Raw genomic sequence first — 18786 nt, 5'->3', positions numbered from 1 at the left:
CTCCACTCCTGCCCCTGAGACTGGACCTGGGTCTGAGGCCCATTACGGAGGAACTAGGGCTTAAACCATTAACATTTTGGCGTCTTCTTTGGAGCAGTCAAGATCTTACCACCTACAGAACTGAGTTACAGGAATGTTTATTCTTGCCCAACGCCACCAAGACGCCTTGGTTAAATTACATCAAGAGAACCTGCGAGATCCTTGGATTACCAGAACTATGGTCAGACCCGGAAAGCGCAAGTATCAGGACTCCGAGGAAAGCGCTGTCTAGAGCATATTATGATAAAACGCTTCTCCGAGCCCTGGATAGCGCCAGAGAGGGATCCCTGCCACACTGTTTCATTAAAACTAAAGATTCATACAACCTTGAAAGCGTTTTGGATGGCATGACTCTGGTCCTAACAAGAAAACTATTCCTGCAATGGAGGTATGGGACCCTTCCTTTAGGGTCTTTTACCAAAGCATGGTCCTGTCGGTCTCCCACAGAGACGTGCCCTGCATGTGCCCACACAAAGGAGAACGATGTGCACGTGGTTTTCTTCTTCGAGCCTACCAGAAAAGCAGGAAATTCTGGCTCGTCCCCCTCCTTAAAAACCTGGGATTTAGAACATTCTTACCCGTATATAGAGTTTTAAAGACTGATTTATCCCCGCCATTTGTGTTTGCCTTGGCAAAATTTCTAACTGCAATGTGGTATGTCCGAACCCGATTGATAAAGATGGTTGGAGACTCTTGAAAATTCTTACCCCTTGATTCACTGCCACCCTTTTTTATTATCATCTTCTTTTTAATCTTCAATGTATTTTATGCTAATGACATATTGATATTTAAAAAATGTAACTGATGTGGTAAATTTTGTACATCTTTTATGATCATGTGATCGAAATAAAGATTTGGAATTGGAGATTGTTTTCTGCATGCTGGGTGAGGAAGATAAAAGAGCATAGAAAAGGAACAGTGAATGACCATGGAAAAGGTAAAAAAAAAAGAAAATAACATTCAACAACCAGAGGCTTCCAGGGAGGAAGATGAGAGCATGTGAATCTACAGCTTTCGTGCCATGAACAAATGCTTAGAGGAAAAGTAACATTCTGTGTGTGACATGTGTAGCTGTTGATATGCAGGCTCTGCATAGACTGCAAAGCAATACTCTCCTATGTTGTGGTTAGCCAGAGGATGTTGCAGAGGACTGGAAAGGTTTGTAGCACAGCATGGCCAACCTTTGCTTGTTTTCTTGCTAACACGTCCACACAGTAGTGTCTAGTAAATATTTATGAAGTAGACCATGTAGCTGCTTTACATATGCCACTTATGGGGATATTGGCATGGGAGGCCATAGAAGCCTCCTTGTAAGTGGAGTGCAATCTGGGCAGTCATTTGCTTTTTGTCCTTGGTGTTGTAAGTATGAATAGGCTTGACAAGCCATCTGGCTATGCCCCCTTTGGACAGGGCATGTCCTTTGTGTGGTCTGGTGTAAGCGACTAAAAGTTACTGAGTTTTATGAAAGGGTTTGGTTTTGCCAAGTACATGAGAACACACTTGACATCTACAGTCTGTATGGCCCTCTCTGCCGCAGAGTCTGGCTGTGGGAAGAAACCCAGTAGTTCAATGGTTTGATTAAAATGGAAGGTGGATACCCATACCCGCTTAGGTAGAAACTTTGGGGTGGTCCTAAGGACAACTGTCATATGAACATGGAAGAAGAGTTCCTCCAGGGCAAGAGCTTGGAGTTCGGTCACACACCTTAAAAGACATGGGAGCAACCAAAAAGGCAACATTCCAAGACAATAACTGCAGAGGGGAGCGGTTTAAAAGGAGGGTCCATGAGTCGAGTATGTACTATATTGAGGTTGCAGGCCGGGATCGGAGGTACCTTGGGTGGGATAACACATTTGAGACCTATGAAAGTTTTGATGATGGGGACTCTGAACAAGGATAACGCTCTTTATTTTGCAAGTAAGCAGTGACTGCAGACAGATGAGGGCTTCGTTTGGAAGTGGAGGCAAGGCCCGATGTCTGAAGTTGAACAAAGTAGCAAACTATGCCTTGGACCGCCGGTTTCAGTGGATCTATTTGATTTGAAAGGAAGCAGTTGGCAAACCTTTTCCACTTCCCCCAAAGCAGGCCCTAGTGGTGGGTCTTCAGTGCCCTTTAGGGATATACATTCTGCTGGCAGATTAAGGTAACAGAGTTCTAGAACCTCAGGAGCCAGATCTCGAGATTGAACTGCCTGGGGTTCGGATGTCTGATGGCGCCTTGGTTCTGTGTGAATACGTCTGGCCTATTGGCCAGTTTTATGGTGAACTACTGACAAGTCTAGAAGGGTCGAGAACCAGGGTTGTCTGGCTCACATGGGAGCCACCAAGATAAGTGGGGGAATAATATTTGACAAAGCTTTTGTACCAGGTGTGGAAGAAGTGTGAGAGGCACAAAAGTGTAGGCAAATATCCCTGACCAGTTCATCCAAAGAGCATTTCCAATGTACTGTGTGTGTGGAAACCTGGAGGCGAAGCTTCATCATTTTGAGCAGTTGTAAATAACATCAGAAAACCCCCAAAGAAAGAAGGACAGGAGTAGGACTGGAAGGTAATTTGCTAGGGGATGAATCTGGTGGTGAAGTGCCCAACGCCAAGTGTCCCATTGCTGCTGGGAGTGTATGCCTACCTTTTATTGAAGGTAACATGTGAGTTTTATGTTGTCAGTCCAGAAGGTCTCGAGTTGTAGCTGGGTGGGCAGCTGCTCTAAGTAATTGATGTGGACAAGAGGGCACCATGCCAAAAAGGCACCGGTCTGTTCTGACCAATAAATGGTAATCGGGCTGACAAAGAGGCAGTAACAGTTGGACAGCTCATACCTGTGCTTGGCTAGGTTCAGCGATCCTGGTGACTGTGTTGAGAACAGCGCCCAGGAAAGGCTGGACCTGGAGGGGCTGAAGGGGAAACTTGACTGTGTTGATAGTGAAGCCTAGATTGTTTTGAGGGTCTGCGGTTGTCTGAGTGTGGGAAAGACAATGTTGTCTGATTGTCCCTTAATTGGATGACTGGCAAATCAAGAGTGCAATGTGGATGTTGTTCCTTCTGAGATGTGTGACTACCAGGACAAGGCATTGTGTAAATACCCTGGGGCCATAATAACCCTAAAGGGCAGCACCTTGAGTTAATAATGCTGGCCACTTACCACAAACCACAGAGAGCGGCGGTGAGCAGGTTAGATGGGTATGAGGAAGCATTTCCATGTCCTTCAGATCGACAGCGGTCATGAAGTTAGCTTATTGCAGCAGAGGGATGACATCATGTATAGCGACCATATGGAAATGTTCAGACCGGATGTATTTGTTGAGTGGCCTCAGGTCGAGTATGGGACTCAGAGTTCTTCCTATTTTGGGTATGAGGAAGTAGAGGGAGTACATTGCCTTGCCAGGCTGGTGGGTTGACACAGTTTCTGTTGTTCCTTTGAGAATGAGCACCTGTATGTCTTCTTGGAGGCACTGATGTTCTGCAGAGAGGGTGTGTTTGCGGGGTCAGATGTTTGGTGGGGATGCAGGGAGCTCTAGGCAGTAGCCCTGTTGTAGGATGGAGAGGACTCACTGGTCAGAGGCGATTCTTTCAAACTGCAGGAGAATCCCCAGTTATGTCCCCGACAGGTGTAATGCGATAGGGGAAAGAAAAAGAGTTACTGCTTTGCTGGGGCAGCCCCGCCAGATGCAACACCTTTGCCTGCCGCCCTAGTGTTACCCCTGTAGTCCCTCCTAGAGTAACCTCATATTAGCTATTGCTAGTAAGTGGACCTGTTGGGGTGGTTTTAGTACCCCCCGCTCCTCTACTAAGAGATGGGAAAGGAGCCACAGGGAGAGGGTTTCTGGAGAGCACCCATTACAATGACTGTCTTAGTATCTTTTTTTAATCTTTTTCAGAACCTGATCCAACTGTGGCAGAGACGCCAAGCGTGGCACCTAATAAGGATGCTCACGTTGATCCCTCAAGTCGCAGTACCTGCTGCGTCAAGGGTGCAGAGGATGGTGGTGTTTGAAATAATCTTCCCCTCTGGGACCAGATCATGGCCATGCTGCCTGTATTGGTCAGGGGGGTGGAGACGTTCCTCCATGTGGATCCCGTAGGCTTGGTCATAGTGAGAGAGCAAGCCGATTACATTTGCAATCCTCCATTGCGCCACGACCCTCTTGCCTGTTGCATCAATATTCTTGTTTTCTCTAGTGGGGTGGAGTGCCACCAGTTCCCCAAAGAATTTGATGGTGCTGTCCACACAAGTTGGGGGAGGAAAAGCTTTATATTTTTTACCAGCCCTTTGTGTGATGATCCTAGCTCTGACGTGTGCCTTAAGAGTGTCCGATGCAGTTTTGAGTATGCACTTGAGCATGGGCATGAAGCAACAGGGTGCACTGCATGGTGGGCAGTGTCTCAACCAGGAAATCTTCCTGGACAGTATGTAGATCAACTTTGTGGAAGATGGAAGCTCTATGCATTACCTTGCAATACAGGTAGCATCGTCAGGAGGGGAGGGATTGGTAGGATATAGACCAGGATATGTGTCCTCCAGGGAATTGACATTATCATCATCATCATCCTACAGTCTCCCGTATTGTCAAGGACTTAAGGGGCCTCATAGGGGGATGTCCCCTCCATAAGATGAATGTGGAGAACCCTCTTGGGAAGGTGGTGCAGGTGGCACACATGGTGGCGGTAACAGGGATGGAGGAGGAGGAGAAGGTTGATGAGGAGGGACAGTGGGACAAGTGGGCTTGTGCTGCTGGCCTGATGTTTTACGATTGGGAGGAGGTCTGTCTCCAAGGCAAACTTCACCTTGAAAGGGAGTTTCCTGTTTCTTCGAAGGTGATTACCTGTCAGAGATCTTCCCAGGCTGTGGATGGATATACAGTGCCTCTTTTGGTGTAGGGCACCTGGAGTATCAGATATACCAAATCCTTGGAACTCTTCAGTGATGGGCGGTGCTTGACCGAGAAAGACTCTACGTTGAAGGACTCTTCTGGCGTCTTGGCACCAAGCTGGGCTTCAGGGCCAATTGAGGTTCCATATAGGATCTGAATGGAGTTTCATTGCTGAATCAGTGCAGGCATCGACGGAGTTGTCACGGCCAAGGGTGGTCAAGGCTTTTAAGACATCTTCAGTGGAGGGAGCATAATCGTCTTCGAGTCCCTTTGTCGGTGCCAAGAGTGATCTGCAGGCAGTGAGGGACCATGTTGATGGGTCTCTGGGCTCAGAGCCTGCCCCATCCCCCTGCTTGGGGAGGTGCTCGCCCTTTGCAGAGTGACAGTATGCAAACAGAAGGTGGGAGGCAGTATTCACTGTCAAATACTTCAAGACCTGCCGAGCCTCGATTCATCTGCTCCATCTTCGAATCAGACTCTGAGCTGGCTTCAGAGATTAACCATTGAATCTGGGCTGTGGATGGACCACCACTGATTGAAGAAGTCAGGGGTATCATCAATTCTCCTGGCCCTGCATTTTTTTAGTGTGAAAGTCTCGGATTACGCCTATATTTGAGAATCTTCTTGGAGCTGAAGGCTTTTTCTAGCCAACTGAGGAGGACCCGTCAAAGAAGTCTGAACACCATGAGGTGTCAATATAGAGCTTGATCCGTAAAACGTCTGATGGAGAAAAACAATCTTACAATGGAGCCGATGCCCATTACCAGTCATAGGAGCAGGTCCTATACCTTGTGACGCGAAAGACTGCTTGGAACAAAAACAAGTTGCACACACCCAATCCCAACACTAGATGGCTAAAGGAAGTGTCGCTACAGTAACAGATGTCCAAATATATAGATAGATATTCAAAGTTTTTCAACCTCAATTTTTGAAAACTGACAGATTTTCACCAAATCACATAAAGCATGCTTTCTGCACCTACTGTAATTCTGCTTAGCTGTTTTGGTTGTAGCGCTTTTACAAATATCTATGGAATTTGGTTGCGGAAACTGAATTTTGGGACACCGCCCCCATTTTCTTAACCCTCAATTGATCACCCAGGGTACAAACACTTCTTTGGAAACTTTTTAAGAAGATTCGTCAAACGATGCCAAACTTATTAGCAAACCAAAAGTAATTTCCAATAGAAATATAGTCCCAACTACAACTACCCAGACAGCCACTGGCAGGCAGGAAGGGGTGGAGGTGGGGGAAGGGGATAGGTGAAGGCAGAGGGGGAGGAACAGAGATATATTATGTCCATGAAAAAAAAGTTAGTTCCATCAAACCATGTACCTGTGCGGATACAAATTATATAAAACGCTTTGGGCTCTCTGAAAAGATCACAGCATATTAAAACATTTGAAAAAATACGGTTTATAAAATGCAATGGCTTAGAGTATAAAAATACGTCTAGAAAAGGAACAATTGATGCGATCCTCTGGGCGCCAGCGCTCGTCGGCTCTCGTTTTCCAACAGGACATCTCTAGCTCCTAGAAGCCCCGATATACGTTCACAGCCATAGGAATGTGTTGGCTAGAGTTTGAACATACGTTAACATTTCTGGCGGGTTTCATGAAAACAGACATTCTTCATAAACAGTTTGCTAGTGGCTGCTGTAAAAACATCATTGGTTATTTCAAGTATTTTTAGGATGAATGAAAACAATAAAAAAAATGACATATTTTAATCCGGCGTTGAAAAATGCACTTTCCTGCGCTAGTTAATAAACCTAACACCAGAAATACAAGCTTGCCGCCAAACATACAACGCTCAAATATGTATAAGGGTTTGGAAAAACACAAACCATTTCCAAGGTCGCTCAAGAAGGAGACAAGAGCACATTGTCCACTCTCTGCTGCTTTCATCACAAAAATCCAAAATGGTCTATGAACTAATCTGCAAAACATGTTCTCCAAGTGGTCTCTTAAAACGATGCCTGCTCTCACTGCAGACAGTCCAAGGGAAGCAGCAATACATTTATTTAAAACCTCTCTGTAAGAGCCATATTTACATATAGAGCCAATATGTATCAAAAGGACCCCGAGAGCAATTTTTGATCCAAAAAGCGATCCAATAAACTTTTCAAAGTCATGAAACGTCCAATAGCAGCAAATCATGATCTATACAGATGTGCAGAAAACACTTTACAAACAACCCTGGTTGGGGACAGAACACAGTTTTCATGAAGCATCAAAAAACCTGCCCACTATGGGCTTGTACAACTAGGGAGGGTGAGGCTTTGCTGCATTTGGAACCCTAGCCTACCTGGAAGAGTTTTGTCAGCCTGACTCTTTAAAAAGGCCAATTGACACATTTGGCTTCAGTGGTCATTCAAGCCCATGCACATTGAAGTGATGCCCCCATTACGACGAGTTCTATTTCACACCATTTTGCTGACCCACAGAGCCGATGAAATTGATGGACGTGATCAGATCCGTGCCGATGGGGGGCCATTGACCAAAATGTGAGCCATTTGATTGGAGAGGACTGATCATATGGCTAAGACCCTGCAAATTCTGTGAGGCTCTCACAGTTTATCAAAATGGCCGTGGCCCTGCAAGATCTGGGCCGTTGGGGAATGGGGGAAGGCCGAAAAATGGTGGCAAGAGGAGTACGTCTCCTGGGTGGCTTGTCCAGACATCGAAGACACTCTTGTTGGGTGGTACTGCCTGCAGCATGCTGTCCAAATCCATTGGCGCAGGGGGTCGATGGCTCTGCTGGCCAGCGCTTCGATGTGCAGGCATTACCCCCCAGTACGCAGCTGGCTTGTAGGAGTAATGAGGTAAGCCAGGCAGGCTGGAGAACTGAAAGAAAGGGTGAGGGCTTGGTGGGGCAACAGCGTTGGGTGGCACACACTTTGTGTAAGAAGTTGGCAGCTCCCATGGCATAAGGGGGGCACTTTTGGGAGACTGTGATGGTGCTTGGTCATCTGTGTCCTCCGAGTCGGATCTGGAGCTGCTGCTGACCCCGTTCTCCACCCGGGGGCGCTTTGTGGGCCTCTTGCGAGGCTGCATTTGCTGCCTAATGCTTCTGGACTCCTTCTCGTCATCGGAAACTGAGCTAATGGAGGAGATGGTGGACAGGCTGGATGAGGATGAGAAAGTTCTGGGGTCCACCGGTGTGCTGTAGGTATAGCCAAGGCTGCAAGATGGCCGCCAGGAAAGAGACGGCGAGTAAAGGTACTGGGTAGGGATCCAGACACGATCATTGGTGCTGAAGCCATTACCGGTGGGCGTATACTGCTGCGAATCCGTCGACTGGGGGCTGCTCTCAGATGCAGGAGATTTCCCTGGAATACTCATGCCTTCCAAGCCCTGCAGCAGGGAATCGATCATGAAGGAGTTATTGGTCTTCCCAACAGTGACAGGCGGGTGGTCATTTTCAACCGAACAAGGGGGCAGGCCGGGCGGAGCTTCATGTTGTTGAATCAGTCCTTCCAAGTTGTACCTCTCCCCATGGAGGATGTAGGGTGCAAGGTCATCGACTAGGATGGTGCAGCCCTGGCGGGCAATGGCGGTGTTCTGCAGCTTGAGGGCTTCCAGCGGGATACGGGAGACATCCACAGCCCAGAAGTTCCCCTTCAACTGGGGTTTCCCTGGATCCTTCAGCACCTGGAAGAGACCAAAGACAGGCAATTAAAGAGGGAGGAAAAGTACACAAAACATGAATCAGTTCTCCTATAGAAAGGTTGATGCTGCAACCCAATGTAGAGACCTGTGTGTCTTAATGGAAGACTGATTTGCTTCTTAGAACATTCCTGCAAACAGTAGGAGAGGATGTGTGAATATTTAGTTGTAGGGTCAGGGTAGAAGATGAATGCCGGGGGTGTAAGGTTTTACACATTTAATGCGAGCTGTAGGCCTTTGAAGACGCGACACATATCTCCCACTGAAGGAAAGGTGAGAGAAGCATTGGGCGCAACGGAGTCTCCTGGTGAATGATGTCACAATTGGTACCAAAACCCCAGCTGACGTCAAAAAAAGGAAGCATTCTAGAATGCCTACTGTTGGCGATTGTTGCCCGCGCAGGACTGGGAGGAGAGAACTGGGTTTCTTCTGCACTGGTTGGCCACTTTAGGGGAAATTCACAGCTACGATTGGTGAACTTTTTATGACAAAGATAAGAAAAGAGTGAATTATTCAGCTTCAGCAGAGATCCGACCAGATCGCAAAAGTGTTAGTAGGCGCTTGTTGGTACTGCCCATGGGCCAACTGTACAGGGCTCTGGCTGAGCTAGGCCGGACATGGGTGGCAGGGTGATCTGAGCCATCCTTTGGTAGGTACCTTTAGAAAGGGACCTCCTCCCCCTTCTTGGTGGGGGGAGGGAGGAGATTCAAGCTACTTGAAGACAGTGTAAGTTTTAAGGACTATGGGCCCTGTAAATAGGAAAGATGAGAATCTAAGTGACTGGGCGCAGAGCAAACAAATGAACGTCTTACATTGATTTCCCCCCAACCTTTCCAAACCTACATCATTCAACGCAGGAGCACTTAAGAGAAAGTTTCAGGAAGGGACAGAGGATGACCCTGTAGTGCTGCCATCAGAATACAGAGCAGAGATGGCTGCTGGCTGCCTGCAGCACGGAGGTCTCCCCATCCAGTCAGCAGGGCCTGGCCTTCAAGACAATTCCTAAATACAATTACATAATGTGCAACATCACAAATTCGTCTGTGCTGTAATGCTATAAATATACATTTGACGTCCATGTGTGTTATTAACAGATGTACTCTGTGATATCACACATGATGTAATGTGGTTGCCTTTGTGCACGAGATGTTTGATGTTGGAAACAGTACATGGAGGAAGTGGGAGTTAAGGTTGAGTGCCACAAGGGTGCATGCCAGGGTTAAGGCAGCACACTAACTTGTAAACTGCTCGTCTTTTGAGATGGTCATGTTACACGTCACCAGGTACATGTTTTTTCAATTACTTTTTTATTTTGGTTCAGTTGGCCAATACTGTGTCTTTTTAAAACAGGGAAATGTTACATTTAAGAATCAGTACATTTAATATATTGTTAAATAAGAAGGCAGGAAACTTGCGTAGGTTGAAGCTTTGCGTTTATTGAAGCTTATTTCCAGGAATTAAAGCACCCACTGCCAGAGCCATCCAGTCGTGAGGAAGCCAACGTCCGATCTGACGTGCAAGGAATCCTCACGACTGGAGAACTGGGTTCCAGAATCATGAGAGAGAACACTCGTGCTAGCAAGCACGAGGAGGCAAGGAAAGGAGAGAAAGCTCTCAATATAACATCTTTCCCACTAAGAAGGGAAACAATGCAAACAAACAAAAGCAAACAAGAGAAAAGGCAAAAATAAACTTAAGCAAATGCTGGGTTAAGCAATGTAAAATAAACTTAAGCAAGTGCAGGGTTAAGCAATAAACTAAAGCAAGTGCTGGGTTAAGCAACGTTATTCTAAAACATAATCTCTCAACCTGCAGGATAGCTGTTTCAAACGAAATGCCCTTTTCGTTGCCACTTCAGAAGTTTCATGAGAAGACGAAACGTGTGGAAGGGAAAACTCCTCGGGGGCAGAGGAGGGTGGCAAAGCGGAGATGGTGGGGAGAGCATCAGGAGTAAGGGATGAGGGAGAAGGAGCGGTGTCCGTGGTGGACGTGGAGGTTGCAGAAACAGGTTTGTAGGAATGTGGTTGGGGGTAAAGAAAGTCAAACCAATCACAATGCTCAGAATCTGAAGTGGCATGTTCCTTGATGACATTGGCTTGAAGTGGAGAGATCTTGACAAGAACTCGTTTGTTCCACCATCCACTGTCATCAAGAAGGGCTGAGGTTTTACTAACTTGTGTGACCAAATTTGGAGAAGAAAATTTGGACATGCCCTTAGAAACTCTTTTGGGATTTTTGATAAGAACCATATCTCCTTTTTGTAATGGCTGATCAACAGAATGTTTACCTTGATCAAAACGAGATTTCATAGACAATTGTTTGGCAGACACACGATCTTGAACAGAAAAAGAAGAATCAGATAAACCAACATTCTTATGCAGCCAACTGGGATTAAGAACGGAATGAACTCTTCTTTTTCTAAGTAAGCTAAAGGGTGAGACCCCGGTGGTCGAATGTGGAGAAGTATTTTAGGCCCACACTTTGTAATGAACGAAGGGTAGAGGGTCGAGCCGAGAAGAAATGGCGGTTTGGACACCCTCCTTGATAATGCGATTGCATCTCTCAACAAGGCCATTTGAAGAGGGGGAGTACAAGGCAACTTTGTGATGAAAAATATCGTTACGTTTGAGAAAAGAACACATCTTTTGGGAGACAAAATGAGTTCCATTGTCAGTAACGATGGATTTGGGAAAACCTTCAATGTCAAAAACAGACTGCAAGAAATTAATGGCATTGTCAGTAGAAGCAGAATTGCAAAAAGAAAAATAAAGCCATTTGGAATAATAATCAACCAGGAGTATGAGAATCTTGTGTTCAGAGGGTAAAATATCATAGGGACCAGAAAAGTCCAAGGCTACTTTGTCCCACGGGCCAGCCGGTAGAGAGACAGGACATAAAGGTGTGGAAAGGGTCTTCCAATGTTTATCAGAAAGGATGCACTGGGTGCAATTGTCAATCATCTTTCTAATGTGAGAGTCCATAGAAGGCCACCAGTAAAATTGTTTGATGCGCTGACAGGTCTTAAAGATGCCGAGGTGACCCTGATGAGCAGAGCGAATGATATTATCACGAACAGATTGAGGGGGAACAAATAGATCATTGCGCATAACCATATCATTGACCAAAGAAAGTTCTTCCGAAACATTAGCAAAACCTTTAAGATCAGTGGATAAGGTTCTACGTTCGGGCCATTTGTTAACAATAAAATTCTTAACTTTACAGAGAACAGGATCATTGGCATAAGCTGTATTCCATTCTGCTTCAGAAATGGGTTGACATTCGGCAACTGCATCAATGGTGGCAACAACGCACTCAACATCATCATTAACAATTGAATCATCAGTTAGAGACATTCTAGAGAGGCAATCGGCCCTGAAACTTTTACCTCCGGAAATGTGTTTGATGACAAAGTGAAATTCGTGAAGCTTAGAAAGGAGACGAACAAGTCTAGCGGAAGCTCTATTGGAGGCACTGTCAGAGAGCATATGCATGAGTGGCTTGTGGTCTGTGTAAATTTCGAACTCGCGACCCCAAATGTAGGATTTAAACTTTTGAATAGCCCAGACGCAAGCCAGGGCTTCTCTTTCAATTGTGCTGTACCTGGTTTCAGCGGGAAGAAGGGTTCTGGAAGCGAAGGCAACCGTGTGTTCTTTGCCCTCAACCCACTGACCCAGAACAGCGCCCAAACCAGTAAGACTGGCGTCTACAGTGATAAAGCACATAGAGCCGTCACAAAAGGGGTTCAAAGCAGGTGAATCTTCGATGATCTTTTTGACTTGCTCGAAAACTCTTTGCAAGTCTTGGGACCAAACAAATTTTACACCTTTTCTTAAGAGTGTTCTTAAAGGTTCAACAATTTGAGCGTAACCATGAACGAACCTGGCGTAATATTCAGATAAGCCAAGGAAGGAGCGAAGTGCATCACGATCCTTGGGAGGTTCAGCGTCACGAATGGCTTTAATTAAAGAAAACTTGGGTTTAATGCCATTGGGAGAAAGGGAGTGACCCAAGTAATCCAGCTCTTGGACACCAAATTTGCACTTATCATGTCTAACAGTCATGCCAGCTTTTTCTAGGACTTGTAACACGGTATTAAGAGTTTGATTGTGCTGAAAAGAGTCATTGGCGTAGACCAAGATGTCGTCTTGGTAGGCTTGTACGCCAGGGATATCTTGAAAGAGGTTGTCCATTAGTTTTTGGAAAATGCTGGCTGCAGAGGCCAAGCCAAAGGGAAGCCTAAGGTACTTGAAAGCACCAAAGGGGGTGACTAATGTTGTTAACTCTTGAGACCTGAGGGACAAGGGAATTTGGTGATAAGCAGACCTAGGGTCAAGGAGGGAGAAGTATTTAGCCCCACCCAGATTAGCCAATAGATCGTGAATTTTGGGGAGGGGGTGACAATCAACAATGATATTATTATTTAGGGAGCGTAAATCGGCACACAGCCTAACCTCTCCAGTCTTCTTGCGAACTAGGACAATGGGGGAAACCCATTCAGAAGAATCGCAGGGGGCAATGATTCCTTCGTCACAAAGATTTTTAAGAACACTTTTGAGTTCGTCTTCAGCGCTCAAGGGAAGAGGGCGAACCTTGTGGACAACTGGTTGAGCATTGGGTTTGAGCCGAATTTCATGTTTAAAACCAATCACAGTGCCAACCTTGTTTTGAAATAAGTTTGGGAAAGAACTCAGCAAGGAGTCAATTTTAACAATGGGAAAGGAAAGATCAGAAAAGTCAAAGTTCCCAGAATCATGACTGGTATAATAGTCATGAGGGATGTCACCTAAGGCAATGGGTTGGTCAGAACCAGGCTTGAGGATCAAGCCCATTCTGGCTAAGTCAAACCAGCCTACGACATCCCTGCCCTTAAGGGCAACATAAACTTTGGTGAAAGTGTATCTTCCTAGACAAGCAATGTTGGAATAAAAGAAGCCCAACATATCAATGTCTTTTTCGCCAAATGCTTTGAGATGGAGATCGGATTTTGAAAGAACAACTTTAGGCCAATTTGCATAAAACGTGAGGTCAGACAAAATGGTGATGGGAGAACCAGAATCAGCTTTAACCTGGATGGTGATCGTACCGACTAGCAATTCACACAAAGGACTCTTAATTTTGGTAAATTCAAGAGAATCACATTCAATCGATAACATGACATCATTGAGTCTGGAAGAACAAGACTCTATATTTTCCTGGATCTCGATATTATTGACTCTAGTGAATCTCTTACGACCCCTGCAGACAGAAGGAAAATGACCAATTTTCTTGCAGGAGGAGCACTTTTTGCCAGAGGCAGGACACGTGGGAGAATTGCCAAGATGGTTCCTGGATCCGCATCTGTAGCAAATGAGGGGTTTCCTATTTGGTTGTCTCGAAGAACTGTTAACAAGGTCAATGGAAGTGAAACCAGAAGATTGTTCAACTAAATGAACAGAGGGTTGAGAAATGCTCTCTTGTAAAATCCTAGAAGTATTTATATATTTAGGAAGGTTGGGATATAGTAAAATACATTTTGGTCCATCAAAAATATATTCTGCCTCTAGAACTTAGAGATGTTGAGGCTTTTCCCTGCAAGGTACAGCAAAAAAGGGACCCTGCTTTCGAATAGAATGCCCAGGCTTCGCTTAGCTGTTAGAAGAGGTTTTCTAAGCAAAGGGTAAGGGTGCAGCACTTCAGTGGGATTTGTCACTATTGTTATGTTGTACATGCCTCGTGTAATGTTGCACATGCCGGGCGCTGTCTCCTTGGCCGTGAGCACTTGCACAAGGTTCTAGGACATCCATCCGTTCTGGAATAGAGGCATGAGCGGCGGTTGGGACTCGGGAGGACAGTTGAGGCGTATTTCTTGTACCGAGAGGACAAGCATCCCGTTGTCAAGGCATTTACTGAAGGGGGGCTTGGGGGGTGGGGGGGCTGCTGACCGAATAGAGGTCCCCCCCCCCCCGCCCCCCCCCCCAGCGATTTGGGAGGGCTGTGGGGGGGGGGGGGGAAGGTTTGTTATGCAGAACTTTCTAGAAGTTATTTTTGGGCTACTTCCTAGTAGGAGTTTGTAGCCCAACTTATATAGTCCCTTGTCACCACCTCCCAGCCACCATTTTAGGTTTGGTGACCTGGTGGCTGGGAGGTTAGCTAGTAATATTTGTCTTGTGGTGATATTAGTATTGCATTTAGCGTTAATTAATATTAGATTTGGCGTATTTCTTTACTATAATTCACTGTGGTTATCGAGGATCATCGTGTACTTGAGGCTCTGCGTCTTCTGTCGGAAGCTGGCAGAATGGATCTTGTAATTGGAGGGGGCCTGGCTCGTCCTTCGCGCCATGCCTCTGCGGGCGTTGCTGCAGCTGTGGCGGCTTGTTCCTCCCCTCGAAAGCATCGAGCACAAGGGGTATGTGAGCGTGCCGTTCCCGTACAAGGAAGCAGGCCCCGAATGGTAAAGTGCTGGTGAGGGGGGGCGATGCTCCTGCGGAGTTGCGCGACCCTCCTGGTTCCATAGTGGGGGCCGCAGTAGTTTTGTCCCCAGCCGGGCGCCCGTCTAAAGGCGCCCGTTTCCTTGAGCATGCCGGCGGTTTTGAGGCTGCCCTTGCGGCCGCAGTAGGTCGGGGAGGCAAAAGGAAGTCTAAGAAGCGCTCCGCTTCTCTTACGGCGCTTGAGCAGCGGGAGGAGTCGGGAGCCGGCGCTCTTCCGCGTGTGCCTCGTAGAGGCTCTATTGCATTGGGTGAGGGGAGGGGAGGCTGGGAAGTGGGCAGGGACGTTCTTTATTTTTCTCCGGAGGCGCCTGGGCTAGTGAATGTGGAGCGTCTGGCTGGGGGGGGGGGGGCGGTCTGCTGTGGGTATTTCGGACGCCAGTAGATTTGATGTGGGTGAATCTTCTTTTTGTCAATATGCTGATGATGGTGCTGGGCTGGAAATGGTTGAAGGCACTGAGGGAGGTTTTTTGGGTAGCCCTTTATTGTTTTCCGGGCCACCGTCAGACCATGAGGAAGTTATGTCAGTGGTTGGAAGTTCGAGGGGGGAGGGGGAATGGGCTCAGGTAAGGGAGGGGGTTGCCAGCAAAGGGTGAGACTGGGGCTGGGAGGTCAGTTGTTGCTATGTCATCTGAGGCTTGGTCGAAGGTACCTGTTGGGGGTGTTGGACATTTTGTTCCTTGTGCATTTCCTCGGTTTGGTAGGGATTTGGAGCAGGTAGGGGATGTTACTGTGGGTGGGTCTTCGGACATGGTTCCTTATTGGTCAGAGGGTGTGCTTGGTAGTGCTTTGGGGGTTAGGTCTTCTGGTTGGGGGCACTTTGGGAGCTTGTGTATGGATAGGTGTGGTGGACAGAGGGAGGGTGAGCAGCTGGGTTTGGCTGAGACAGTTTTGGGCAAGAATTCGTCTTCGGTGGTGGCATCAGCAGGTTTGAATTGGAGTGATGAGGAAGAAGTGGTGGGTGATTCACCTGTGAGGGGTCCACCTGGGAGGAGTGCAGGCAGGGTGTTGTCTTTGGACAGGTTACAAGGGAGGTCAGTTGGTTCAGTAGTTTCTCAACGGCCAGGTACTGGGACGGATGCTTTTATTAGGGACCCCAGCACACCAGTCCAAACTTTTTCTTTTCAGGATGTGGTTTGGCGCGGCAGTCCGGACTCAGTAGGGAGTGGTTCAGCCCAGTTTCACCGAGGTAAGGTGAGGAAAGAGCCTAGCGCGGCACTTTCCGTACCACTGAGGGAGCCCATCGCGGTCAGCACACGGAGGTCTGGCGCGACCTCGCTGGCCCCAACGAATAGCAGGTCTAGGTGGTCTACCTTACCGTCGGCTATGGAGCTACAGAGGCAGCACATGGGGAGGTACAGGCGGGTACAGTCTGCTCCCCCTCCAGGAGGACATTCTTATCAGTTTAAGTGTAATGTTGCTGATGACGGGTTGGGTAAGACCTGAGGTGTTGCTTTTCAGACTGAGGGGCTCCCAGAGATGGAGCCCGTATTGCTGGATTATGTCGAGGAGAGTCCTGAGGAGGGTGAATTGCGAGATGGTGGGGGGGGGGGAGGGGGGGGGGAGGAGCCCTCTCATTTGTCACATAATGTTTTTCAGGTTCCGTCAGTGGCAGGCCGTCAAGGGAGAGACGAGAGCGCGGCCCGTCAGTCAGGGCTCCTCGAGGAAGGAATATGTTGGATTTTTCAGCGCCACGGGTGGAGTCTGCGAGGGCAGTGTCTTTGGAGCCAGGTGAGAAGGCAGTTACACAGGCCAAGCCTAAAATGGTATCTGTGGGGACGGCAGTGGAGTTTGGGGGGGTTGTTGAAGGGAGATTGCTGAAAGGAAAGTACGTAAAAGACACAGGTGTGGGCACGGATGACATTCTTGGGTCGGCGGGAGGTAAGGTTGAAAGCAGTACAAACACTGAGGCTGCGGGGGGACTTAAAGAGTCACTTGACAGTAAGGAGTTGAAAATTAAAAAACTTCCCTATATGGGAGTCACTAAACCTTTGGGAGCTCATTTAATGTTGGCAACGAAGGAGCACATCTGGAAGGGTGAGTATGTAGAGATATTGAAGCTTCTCCACCGTGAGGTCAGGTCTAAAGAAGGTTCTAAGGAGGAGGAGTATGAATTATCGAAACGCCCTAAAGTTCCATTGACTATAGAGAATTGGACGTTGGCTTTTTTAATATACGCAAGTGTTTACTGCGAGAAATTTCTAGAGCGCAGCGGTTCGATATTCAAATATATGGATGAGATTAGAAAAGCGCAGCTTACGGGAGGCGGGTATGCATGGGCCCAATATGATGAGGAATTTAGGGCCAGGATGGCATGGGATTCAGAGGCTAAGTGGGGGGAGTTAGATACGGATTTGTGGCAGCATACGTTGGGGGCAGCTGCAGCGGGTAAAGCCATATTTACAGCCAATGATTTACCTTTAATTTATCGGCCCTTTCAGGCTAAGCCCACCCGGGGTGGGGAGCAATTCAGCTACACAATCAGGAAATGGTACTTGCTGGGACTTCAATCAGGGGTTGTGCACTAGGGAATACTGCAAATTTAGACATGAATGCTCTGGCTGCGGTAGGCAACACCCCGTTGTTAAATGTTGGGGGCCTAAACCTCCAGGTAATCAACAGGGGAATCAGACAGGTGCAGGTGCTTCAGGACATTCACAGCAGTTGCAAGGGGGTCGGGGAGGTAGAGGTGCGCAGGGTTCTGGGCCAAAGGGCTCATACGCCGGTTAAGCTGCAACAATTACAACGGGCTTTGCAGGACTATGAGGATGCTGGAATTAAGAGGAGGCTATTGGAAGGTTTTCAATTTGGTTTTCATCTAGGTTATATGGGGCCAAGGCAGAGGCGTTGGGCGGAAAATTTGAAATCAGCCTATGAGCATAGTGCAGTAGTGTGGGAAAAGCTGAGCAAAGAAGTGCGTGAAGGTCGGATGGCAGGCCCTTTTTAATGACTGGCCGATCCACAACTTGATAATTTCACCTATTGGCGTAGCGCCTAAGAAAGAGCAAGGGCAGTTCAGGCTTATTCAGCATTTGTCATGGCCGGAGGGGTCCTCAGTGAATGATTTAATCGATGAGGAGGCTGCTTCGGTTTCATATTCCTCAGTTGACGTGGCCATGTCACTTGTAGTGATCGCGGGCACAACTGCAGAGATGGCTAAATGCGATATTAAGTCTGCATTTCGGTTGCTTCCAGTTCATCCAGATGGCTGATGTCTTCTGGGCATCCATTTTGAGAAAAAATGGTACGTGGACAAAACATTACCGATGGGTTGCTCCATGTCATGTGCTCTTTTTGAATGCTTCAGTACTTTCTTGCAGTGGCATTTTACGCACCTTTCAGGCCATACACTTGTGACGCACTACTTAGATGATTTCTTTTTTGTTGGTTCCCCAGGCTCCGCGGAGTGCCAGACAGCTCTGGACACTTTCCATGGGCTCATGGAAGAGCTGGGTGTGCCTTTAGCTCCAGAGAAAACGATGGGTCCTGCTACAGTCCTTTCATTTCTGGGCATTGAAATTGATTCAGTGGCAATGCGGGCTCGTTTGCCAGCTGACAAAAAAGTAAAGATGCTGGAATTGTTGGGAGTTATGTTATCCAAACAGAAAGGGACGGTGAAGGAGATTCAAGTGTTATTGGGACACCTCAATTTTGCGTGCAGGGTGGTGAGAGCAGGGAGGACTTTTTGTCGAAGGTTGGGCAGGGCTCTGGCTGGTCAGCATTTGCCTCACCATCGTGTACACTT

The 18786-nt window shown here is 47.3% G+C and overlaps 1 protein-coding gene across 1 annotated transcript in view; it reads right to left on the bottom strand.

The window, feature by feature from the left end:
- Positions 1 to 7197: 7197 nt before the first annotated feature.
- Positions 7198 to 18786, bottom strand: part of LOC147724885 (forkhead box protein H1-like) — a 69311-nt gene continuing 57722 nt past the window's right edge. The window contains exon 3 of the mRNA XM_086967081.1: positions 7198 to 8559. Coding sequence (XP_086823207.1) covers positions 7486 to 8559 — 1074 coding nt within the window. The 3' untranslated portion in view covers positions 7198 to 7485. The remainder of the gene's footprint in view (positions 8560 to 18786) is intronic.

The sequence above is a fragment of the Lissotriton vulgaris genome, chromosome 4_1 (assembly GCF_964263255.1).
Source record: "Lissotriton vulgaris chromosome 4_1, aLisVul1.2, whole genome shotgun sequence".
NCBI classification, from domain to species: domain Eukaryota; kingdom Metazoa; phylum Chordata; class Amphibia; order Caudata; family Salamandridae; genus Lissotriton; species Lissotriton vulgaris.
This window is presented reverse-complemented; position numbering and strand designations above follow the sequence as displayed.